The sequence below is a fragment of the Antrostomus carolinensis genome, unplaced genomic scaffold (genome assembly GCF_000700745.2).
Source record: "Antrostomus carolinensis isolate BGI_N321 unplaced genomic scaffold, ASM70074v2 scaffold4954, whole genome shotgun sequence".
In the NCBI taxonomy this organism is placed as follows: domain Eukaryota; kingdom Metazoa; phylum Chordata; class Aves; order Caprimulgiformes; family Caprimulgidae; genus Antrostomus; species Antrostomus carolinensis.
This window is the reverse complement of record NW_010308541.1, coordinates 33,037-44,627: the sequence shown is the minus strand read 5'-3', so window position 1 is coordinate 44,627 and position 11,591 is coordinate 33,037. Positions and strand designations below refer to the sequence as shown.

General features: G+C 33.6%; 1 protein-coding gene across 1 annotated transcript in view; it reads left to right on the top strand.

The window, feature by feature from the left end:
* Positions 1–274: 274 nt before the first annotated feature.
* CEP112 (centrosomal protein 112) overlaps positions 275–11,591 on the top strand; it is a gene marked incomplete at its 5' end in the record, with an annotated part of 37,075 nt that continues 25,758 nt past the window's right edge. Inside the window, 8 exons of the mRNA XM_029084441.1 lie at positions 275–285; positions 1,311–1,410; positions 2,624–2,742; positions 4,783–4,926; positions 7,830–7,984; positions 8,324–8,453; positions 9,472–9,564; positions 10,426–10,485. Coding sequence (XP_028940274.1) covers positions 275–285; positions 1,311–1,410; positions 2,624–2,742; positions 4,783–4,926; positions 7,830–7,984; positions 8,324–8,453; positions 9,472–9,564; positions 10,426–10,485 — 812 coding nt within the window. The remainder of the gene's footprint in view (positions 286–1,310; positions 1,411–2,623; positions 2,743–4,782; positions 4,927–7,829; positions 7,985–8,323; positions 8,454–9,471; positions 9,565–10,425; positions 10,486–11,591) is intronic.

Sequence of the window (11,591 nt, the reverse complement as noted above, 5' to 3'; positions counted from 1 at the left end):
ATGACTCCAGATAGACTTGCTTTGGGTTAAGTTGGATTTGTCTTTATTGTGTTGCATAACACCGCTTTTGGGAAAATTCTAAAAAGAAAATCAAAGACTGTACTGTTACTTTTAATACCATGTTTTAAAAATGTGGGGTCAAATTCTGAAACACTTTGATCCCAGGAACGTAATGGGAGTTAAATGCTCAGTGTCAGGATGGTGCTGATTTATCCTACTGTAAGCTTTGCCTTACTGAGTTACCTCTGTTTTGTTTCTTAAGACTGAGTCACAGACTTGGAGGAAGTTAGTTGACACAACACTATGACACATCAAAGCCTCCTGAAAGGATGTTAATATTTGGTCAGGTGCATATTTGGCTCATCTGTTCTCAAAGTCTGCAAGCATAACTAGCTAGCAAAGCCAGGAGTCTAAAGGAAACAGCTTTGTGAGAATAAGAAATACTTTAAATGCTTTCTCATCCCTTGAGTTGTCATCCTTTCCGAACTGATGTTAGAATTCCGTCTTTTGAAGTTGTTTAATAATGTTGGATATTTTAGAAAAGGTTAAATAGCGTCATATTAATCTTTAAAGACACAAACCATTTAATGCAGATGAAGTAATATTGTTTTAAGATGAAAGCTTCTGTTTGATGAGAGATTTGGGGCACTGTTAGAAAATTTCTGTGACTTTAATGTTTACCTTAAACATGAAGTTTAAATTAAAATACTATCTCAAAGTGTGCAAATATTCAAGCATTTTTATTTTTTTTCCAAAGTCAGCATCTACAGAAATGTGAATGTAGTTGCTCCTCATGTGTTTTCTCTATTCCCACTTGGAACACATGCAAAGACTTACAAAGACTTGCAATTAGTGAAATACAAAAGTGTGTAATAAAGTCCACCAATTATTTAAGTATTTCTTAAACCTACTGAGAATTATGGATGATTTTTAAAGAGTATTAGGCAACATAAATATGAAAAGGGAAACAAATCCTTTCTATTTACAGTAGCAGCACCATCATACATCCAAACTCAACAAAAGCATCACTGGATTTGCCCAAGTGTAAAAGAAAACAAGAAGGCCCCACCTAAAACATGCAACTTCATTTTAATCCACTCTGCCACCTTCCTTTATCAAAATAAATCCTTTGTTTATGACTTGACAGTCTTAGCTGTGAAAATTACTTAATTTAATCACTAAGTCTTGCATGACCTAAGCACTTCTTGAAGGCAGCTCCCTTGACAGAGATCAGCGTGTATTATTTTGTGCACCAACTGTAGTTTTGGTTTTTTGGACTTTTATTAAACCATTGTGAATTTTCTCTACAGATTTTAGATAGAAAGAATGATGAAATAGAGGCATTGAAGTCCCTCTACAAAGCCAAACTAAATGAAGCTGAGGACATGATTAGAAAACTGGAGAAAAAAGGTGATTGTTATATTCAGTTGTTGATTTCTGTGTGGTGGTATTGTACTGCATCCTTCTTGTGGCTGTGGGCTTACGTGTTCCTTCTAGGTGCAAATGTCTCTTTCCTCTTCGTTTGAAGGTCTTGACCTAATTTTTTCCTTTAGATTTTTAGAGGCTTGTCTGGTTGTCTTTGTTGTCCAGTTTCCAAACCAAATTTTCCAAGAGACTATGTGATCTTGTTGTATTTAATACTTTCAGATTTTATGACCATCACCAAAAAAAGCCTCTTTGATGATACTGAGGTATTTTGACCACTTACTTCAAACTTTTTGAAATCTCTGGCTCAAGATTAATTTATTTAGACATTCAGTACATTTTAATCAAACCACAGTCTATTATTTATTTAGGATTATTGCGGCAAGAGAATTCAAACATTAGTAGTCTTGAATATGTCGTAAGTATAAAACTTGGCCCGATTGTGGCTTGTCAGCAGTTTTTGAATGTTAGTTTCTTTTCAAATTCCTTGGAGTCCATTTACACTACGGACTCAACCACAACATGAAATAATACACAAGTTTGGTAACCTACGTACAAAAAGGGAGAGAGTTCCGTGAATGTTGTTTCCTGCTCCTTGGCAAGGTAAATTGTCTGACAAGGGATCTGATGCTTCTCTTGGTGGGCTGGTGGTTGCACTCAGCTGTAATAGGTTGTGTTTGAGTCGCCTACACTTTTGCTGGAGAGTGGAAACCATCAGTCACTTTTGAAAAGTGAATATGTACATGCTTTGTTTTCCACAAAATTTGTCAGACTCTGAATTCTTGATGCAGTCACTTGCAATTTAAGTTGGGGAACTTAATTTCCATGTATATCTTGGGCATTCAACCTTCACAAGAACATTTTCTCCTAAGGATGCATGTAAAATGAGGTCACAAATGCCTGTTTTCTTTAGTATCAGAAATTTGTTGATGTGTATTTACTGCTTCAGTAAGGAAAAGTCACTATAAAAATATTTTCTAAATAAAGTAGAGAATATAGAACACCTTGTAATATTTTAGTGACACAGAATCTAAGTGCTAAATTTTAAAGAACAGGCATTAAGTATTTTTAAGAGCCACAAATCATCAGAAAGCCAGGTCAATTGGAAAACTCATGTAGTCTGATCGCATCTGTTGCCAACACTGAAAAATCCCAAAGGTATCTCTTGAATGGTTGTTTATTTTCCCATTTTTGACAGTTCAGACCCTTGTTCGTGAGTCACAAGTCATCAAAGAATCGAAAGATAAGCAGATTGTGGAGTTAAAGAAGATGTGTGAGCAAAGCAATGATTCTTTGAACAATGAGTGGGAGAAAAGGGTAATGAATACTACTTGCTTTTTTTGAAAGACTCCTACAGTGTATATCTGGGATAACATTTTGTCACTTTAAAAAAAATAAATATAAGGAGTACATTGCTTTTAGTGATATTTTCTTATGCTGACTTTATTTTTTCCTGGATTAATCTTGCAAGACTCTTTTTGCTGATGCTTGCCCCCCCAGCCACCCCTGCCCAGCTGGTCCCTCTGTTCCTGGGGTTCCTCTGGCCCTCTTGGCAAGTCTTTGGGTGTATTAGGGAAGTGTTTATTTCTGGTTGACCTGACATGGAATTTTAATCTCGGTAAACCTGCTGCTACCTGCTGCCACAGTGATTCCTTTGAACTGTTACTTTTGCATTGGGTCATGAATTCTTCCATGTGTTTTTATTTGTTGTTAGACTCAAGACAGCAGCAAAGCAGAGAGACAGGCATGTTTATTTGCAAGACAGCTTTACCTTTGCCCAGATTATTGTCAAATTTGTTTTGCCTACTCCTCTCAGGAGATGGAGGGTCACAAAAAGGGCAAAACCACCTCCCTTCATAGATGAAGTATGCTGTTTAATTTAATTTCTTTGCAGCCCTGCATCTGGAAGTGATGTTGGTTTTAGTTCTTGTCTTGTAAGAGATAAATCATAAATCTTGTCCTTTGTGCTTAAGACCTTGAGACCTCAGGGTTTTAGGTTTTCTTGTTTTAGAGAAGTATTATTTTCAGCCTAAGGTCATCTCACTTTTTGCAGTTACCTTAGCAAATGCTGTTTCTAGAGCTGTAACTGTCATCAATGATCCCAGTGTTCAAACAAGAAGGCAAATTAAAATGCTAATATGAATTTTAACAATTAAATTATGCACATGAGATTGGAGCATCTTACAGAAAAACATGGATAGTGGGAAGTATAATGGAAATACAGTAAAAGTTAAGAGTACAGTATTTTTATAACTTTATATACTACTTCCTTCTATGTATTTTTTCCTTTGAATAGATGCAGATTCATTGAATAGAACTTGCTGGAAATAATGCAAATAGTACTATAGTCTATTGTTCAGGAGGTAGAGACATTCCCAGAAGTTTGGGGCTTATTTGTATCTTATGCTCCTGAAGATTAAATATTAATAAATTTATTTTTTTCTTGATTAATTTTATAAGAATCTCAAATTCAGCAAATCTTCTGAACACCACAGTATATACATGATACTTATAATGATAATTTATTAGCATTATTATTTGGGGGGTGAAAAAAAATTATGTTAAGTTACTAAGTTACTGCACAGGGTTGAAGTCTGTTAAATAATGGCCCAGACTCAGACATTTTTATGATTTTTCTAGCCTGTATGTTAGAGAGAAAAATCTATATTTGTGCAAATTAACTTAATTTTAGTAGTATGTTTAGATGATGCTTTTATTTTGTGTATTGCAGCTTTCTCCTTCAGTTGTAAAATGGATTTGTTAGAAACTTGAGAAATACATTCTAGCTGTAATTCAACCGATGCACCATACGAATTTTGTATGTTAATTTGACATGTTATTATTTACTATTGTATAGATAGATTTGAGGCTGCTTAACTAGAAAGAGAGGCCACTGGTGTTTAGAATATAAATCAAGGGTTAGTAATGACACAAATAATCCTTTTATTAGACAAGTAGATAGTCAAGGCTCTCCAGCTTCTTACAAATTGATAAGGCAGGGTAAGTATCTGGAGAGAGTATTAGTGTTTCTGTAATAGAAATTCATTAATTTTGTGCAGCAGTTGTTCAGTTTAAATATGTAAACAAATAGAGTAGCAAAGAAGGGCAAAAATATGGGTTTTAGTATTCTCTATGGATAAGTTATGCCCTCTATACATATTTAAATGACTTCTAAATGATCACTTCATAGAGTCATAGCAGACTTATTTAGTGAGACAATGATCTAGTTTTGTTACACAGGACAGAAACGTGGCCTGTGCTTCTTAGTTGTTCTGTTGATATACTGTAACAATATAAGAATAATAAATGCTAGTTTTAGATGCCATTTATTGTTTGCTAATATTTTTTGTGATGCAGCTTCACAATGCCGTGGCTGAGATGGAGAAGGAGAAGTTTAATATTCGGAAGAAGCACACAGAAGATATGCAGGATCTGCTTAAGGACACCAGTGCTCGTCTTAACAAAATGGAGGAAGATTATTTGGAACAGATAAAGTCAACCGTAAGGTTTTTGGGGTTTCTTTTGTAAATATGTCATGACAGCAAGTGTCTCTTCCAGTATTCACATTTCATACATTTGTGCAGAAGTTTACAGAAATACTGTTGAGCTGAGAAATATTTTTGGTAGTGCAGTGCAGTTGTTTTGTCTTGGGAGAGGCAAGTCCAGCCAAGGATTTTTTTTCCCCTCTGGATAAATTTAATCAAGGTACAGCCCTTCAGTGAATGTTACACAGCTCTGCATTTGTATTGAAGGACTGTTTCTAGCATTTCTTACTGTTTTTGATTCAAATTAGCAGAACCTTTGTCTCTCTAGATTTGTAGATTATAAAAAAAAAGGATTTACATAGCACATCTATTTTCATAGATACATGTGACTTCTTACTTACCCACCTCCAGAATGATCAAATGCTTCTGTTAGATTAAAGATCAAATAAAAAGGATTTAAAAAATAATTATTGTATTATTTTAATTTATTGCATTTCTTTCCTAGAATAATTAGAAACATGTAAGTAGGTGTAATTTGGATTGTGTGCCCACTGTATAAACAATGTAAAAAGCAAAAAATTAACAAGTATCCTCAAGAAAACTTCCTCTGCTATTTATTGGTATGAGGTATGAAGAAAATCGAATGAGTAAAAAGACAATGTCAAACTAAATTTATTCCTTTATTAATGAATGTTCAATTTAAAAATTAACATTCAGATCATGTCATAGGTAACAGTAAATACAGAGAAAAATGGACACAGTCTGTCAGCAAGATTGAATTTAAGAACCATCAAAACTAGACAGATCTTGCTGAGCAGCTTCTGATTTAATAATTAAACAAGGTAGAGTTCAAGGCAGGGCTTAAGATGAAAGACTAGACCGTCACTGGAAATTAGTTTTCTTTTTTCTCTCTCTCTCTCACTTTCTCTCTCCTGATTTTTGGGTTGGGTTTTTTGTTGGTATTTCAGTTTCATGTTGTCAAGAATGCCATTGCTGTTAACAAGTGAAACTGGCTGAACAATTTAACTAGTACCTTACAACTGATAGGTAGGGTTTTGTGCGTTGAACAAGTATTAACTTCCTGAGGGGTGAGGTGGGCAGGAAGGAATTGTGATCTTTGGCTACATATTAAGTATGACTTCCTGGGTGATTGTTGTTCTTAAAAACAAACAAACAAATGAAAAAACCAAAACCAACAACCAATCAAACAAAAAAAAAAACCCACAAAAAAACAACCCCAACAAAAAGTCACAAACAACCACAATGAAGCAAATAAAAACTGCCAAAAACCCCCATACAAAAAAAAAAATCAACAAAAAGTCACAAACAACCACAATCAAACAAATAAAAAACACCAAAACCCCCATGCTGTGCACCTGGCTTTGGATTGATGGAAAATGTTGCCGTGCTATGTTCATGAAATATCTTAAACCACTTGACAAAGTTCAGGTGACCATTCTGGCAGTGTGAGGTTCTTGGGTTACTCCAGGCTCATTTAACAGCTCTGTGATGGGCACTGACTTGTGGTGGCCGATGTTTGAGTTTTATTTTAATAGAGGGTGAAATTACTGTTCCACTTCCCTGATCTTCAGACCTTTTTTAATATAAAAATAACTATGAATCATATATCCTGGAAGGACAGCTGCATCTTATTTTTTGCTTCCAGCCTCCTGAGGAATTGTTCTCTTATTTCAGTGCATATTAACATACATTCAGGGAAGAATGGGAAGTAGTAGATTAGTCTCATGCTACCTGCCTGTTCTTATTGTGCTCATTTTAAAAATTGTTTATATTTAGAGATGAAGTTCTGGGCAAAAGATGTAGCTTTTGATAGATGTTTGTAGTTTATTGAAAGGAAATAACTGTAATTAAATAAATGATATGGAGAATTGGATTAGGGAAAGGTATAAGAGATATACCAGCAGAGACTTGAGCAGTGTGCTCTCAGTCCTGATATGAATTTGCTGTATTTCTCTGCTCAACACTTTCCTTCTCCATGCCTTCATTTTTCAGTAATAAAATGGAGATTATGTACTTGCCTTACAAGGAGATTGGTAAATTATTTAATGTTTGTTAATTGATTTGAAACACAACTAGATAGCATTCCTACTGTTAATGTAGCATTTGTATTACAACGTTCTGGTATCCTCCAAATCCATAGCAGATATTAGTGTATCTTACTGTTTACATCCTGGGGTGTGTTTTTGCCAAAGTATGCACATAAAAGGTAGTTGTTTAAAATTTGTAATTCTTTAGCAACCTTAAGTGCATTGCTCCTTGTTTTAGTTCAGAAATTTTATATGTATGTGTGTATATATATATATATTTATATCTGTAAACATATGATGGTTGTAAAAGTACTCAGAATTATATTTTAGCATGAAAGAGCTACAGATTTCACTGGATGTTATACAGTTTAATAAATTTTTTAGCTGACTTTTATAGCTGCTGATCCTTATAATGATCAGTAAAGTCTTTTTATATGTATGGTTTTTTCCTCAAATGCTCTTTTCCAGGTACAGATTGTATATATTGCTAGTGATAACACACTTTTTGGTTCATGAAAGGTCTAAAAATGCTTTATGTGTATTATCATCCGTTACAATTTTCCATAGAAATATCTATTGTCTCTCCCATTTTAAAAGATTTGTCATTTAGAAATCAATTGCACATATTGTTTTGCTTAGGGGAGATGACATGTTACTTTGACGAGGAGAATAGACATCCATATTTTGAAGATTTATTTATTTTCTTTATATACAACATAAAATTTACTGTCATGATTGATGACAGCTTTGCTATTGTAACTCTTGTGTCTCTGGACCACCAAAGAACCTTGTTGCTCTAGGCTACTGAATAACAACAGGGTCATACCCTGATTTATTCTGGTGTTTTCTCAACAATGACCTACTCTTTTAGAACCAGACGGTCAAAAAACTGGAGGCTCGTGTGCAGCAGTTGACAGTTGAGGCTGAAAATAGTAATTTACAGCGTCAAAGATTATCTCAAGAAAAGACTGATGCAGAACAACGTTACCAGGCACTATGCTCTGAACTTCAGGAAGTGAAAGCAAGGTAATTAAATAGTGGTTGCTTCTTTTAACATTGAAGAATATGGAGTTTCTGAAATAAAACATTCTTAATTTTATTTTAAGAACTCAGTGAATGGTAATTGACACTAGAAAATTGTTACAAAAATGTGTTAATGAGTAAAACTCATTTTTGGAACTGACCCAAACAACCATCATAAGGAGTATGTTATCTTTTCATTATTTATAAGCATTTCATTCTGTTGCAGTGAGCACATGGTACAGGCAGACTTGCATACAATTCATACAGTAGAATTGATACTGAGCAGGTAAGATGCCAAAATATGAAAGCAATTTCCATATTCTGTTTGCTTACTACTTGTAGGCACAGCTCACTTCAGAAAGACAAGGACCATATTATACAGGAATATGAGGAGAACATTCAGCAACTACAAAGTAAATATGATGTTGATATAAATTTTATAAAGCAGGAACATGCTCTCGCAGCAGCTAAGGTATGCTTCCACATAAAACAGGCATTAAAATGATGTTTATATTGTAAGTGGTCTCCTCAGTATAAATGTAATACTTATGAATAAATCCAAGGAACAGTTCTGTTCCCCAAGTTATTCATGTGCATAAGTTTAAAAAAAAAATAAAATAAAAAAATTAACTTTTCATTCCCAAATTTGACTGAAAAATCAACTGAAGTTAACTGATAATTTGAGGGGTGGGTGTGTGTGTGTGTGCGTGTGTGTGTGTGTGTGTGTGTGCATACAGGTGGTATTTCCATAGCTGCTTCAGATAAGGTACTATGCTGACTTTCCTTGTAAAAATTCTGGATACCAGGGGACCTCAGCAGTCTTAAAGACTTAATGTTTTCATGAGGCTTCTTCAATGAGGGAAAATAATTTTTTCTACAAATAAACTGTCTTGCAGGTCTCTTTAATATGGAACATTATGTTCAATATTTATATATTTAAGAAATTATTTTTAAATTCTACACACATACATTCTACCCAAAATGTATTAATTCTGTTTTGTTTCAATAAAAACATCTGTCAGGTTGATATCAACTAATATGCATAGGTAGATATACTGTATATATTTAATATAATTTTCAAGTTAAATTATTGTAGAAAAGGCTTGTGTTTTAAATACCATCAGCCAATCTTAGAGCAAGAGGACAAATGGGATCTTTTGCATTTATTTACTGGAATTCTGGAAGTTTTGATGATACTTTACTGCATTTAATTTACAAGATGTTTTTCTTTTTCTATTGATAGTGCCAAGGTTTTTTTTTATTATTAGTTATTTTTTGAGGCTTTGTTTACATTTTGAAGTTCACCAGATGGACAGAAGTGACGTATCTGGAGTTGTAAACTCATACAGGTTTTTTTTTTTTCCCAAGTTGATGATTTTTTCTAATTTCCAAGGACCTTTAAGAAATGAATTTAAAAACACAAAAGATGTATCTGTAGAGCTAATGAGGAACACAACATAAAAATTCCTTTTCTTGTTAAATCCCTACAGGCATCTGATGCCATTGAAGAATTGCAGCATAACGTGTCTCTATTAAAACAACAGTTACAAGATGCAGAACGTGAGAAACAGCAATGGCTGAGGGTGAGCCCTGAATTTCTTACTCAAGAATGACCAGCCCTTTCACTTTTTCCAGTCATTTGAATATTTAGATAGATGTACTAAAATACACTTATATATAACATGCTTCTTGATATGTATTTTCTTCATAGAAATAAATAACGTGTCATTTTATGCTTAATAATTGATTTAAAAAGTATGACTAAAAGACATCACTTAATGGATAAGAGCAGAATTTTCACAGGAACTTTTTTACTGTTTGTTGTAATTCACTTGTTAAAACAGTATAAACATGTATCATTAAGTACATAAACATGTATCATCATGTATCCTTATCATTATAAAGAAACACATCAAGGAATTACAAATATCTTTTTTATTTTTCCTAAATTGTAAACATTTTTAAATAAGTTTCAAAATTGTTTAAATTTTTTTTGCTATTTAACAGTTCAGTTCAATATTCCATCTTCCTGTAGGCATTTAAATTAATCCTTCTATCTCAGGATAATGAATTTCACATCTGTGTCATGTATCGATCCTGTTTGAGTTTTGGCATCTACTTTTCCTCCTATGTCTTTCATTTCATAGTTGATGTGGTACAGAATGGCATTTTCATAGCTCAGGAGAACAAGTTGCTTTTTTTCTTCAGAAACCATGAATCATGACTTCAGAGAGAGTTTTTATTTTTTTTTTAATGTGTGGATATTTTTGCTCTTGGTTGAGTTCTTTGTATGTCAAATAATTTTTTAATGATGATATAAATTGAATTTTTAATCTTTATGGACTCTTGTATGTAATAGCAAATGTGTGTGTGTTTAATGACTGCTTTGAAATGAAAGAAAAATGTGATTTGTTTATTTAGAATACAAATCTCTTCCTTTACAGGATCAAGAATACAAGCTTCAACAGGATAAACTTCACTTGGAGCGTGTATATGAAAAACAGGTAATGCTTTCAGGAAAATACACCATCTTATGCATGATTCCAATTTTATTGTACACAGAAGCTAAAAATGTAAATTCTGAAATCCCTAAAGTAGTAAATTTTGTAATCCAAGCATTTCACGTGCATTGGAAAAAGAACTGGACAAACACAAGAAAGTTTGTAAGTACAGCTATTTAAGGACAGAGATGCCACCTCTGGTTTTAGGTACCTGTTGTCATATATAACATCAACATGGGTTGTTTTTACATCAGAAACTTAAATTACAAAATGTAATTCTCATCAAAAACACTTCATCTTAAAGCACTTTGCAAGTACTGTCTACTCTCTTAGACTTTAAACATCAATAGGTTTCAAATTAAACTTCAATTTTAGTGACATTGTATGTTCAACTCTTAACAGTGTTTAATAAGAGGGTGTGTTAGATGCCTGTTTAATTGAAAGGGTGTGTTCTTCAAACATGTCATTTCCAAATTTATAACGTAAAATAATGAATTGTTATCATAGCTACTTGTCACTTGGTAATAGCATTTGCAACATGAACTGTAGTGAGTTTTTTGGGTTGAGTTAGTGCCTTTTGTTGATTTGAATTTGAATACTTTTCCATTCCAAGATATGTTTTGGTGTAACCTTAGCCTACATTTGTCTTTTTAGAAAAGCCATGGTTTTTATGAACAATGGCCTCAAGAAAAGCCTAGGATTGGAGGTCAAATTATTGTAGGTCAAAATAAAAATATATTAGCATAATTTGGATGTCTGCAAGTTACTGAAGTATAGTGGACATTGGTTTATTGCAAAACATCACTTCCTCTGCAGATAAGTGCAGATTAAATGTCTCTGGTCATGTTTTTGGGCACCAAGTCCCAATGCCATCAGGTGACTCACAGCTGCACTGTTAAACTTCACAGTTCTGGACAGTAAGGTGGATACATCTGTATTACCTTTCTGCAGTGGTGCCTGTCCTGTGTTAATCCTGAATGAGGGTTGAGGATCACCTGGGAGAATGCTATTTAGCATGGGCTAAGAGCATGTCAGCAATCACTCTACACTTGTAAGCACAGATATTGAAGTTGTAATTGTGTATCAGTAAACCAGAAAGTAGTTTTTTA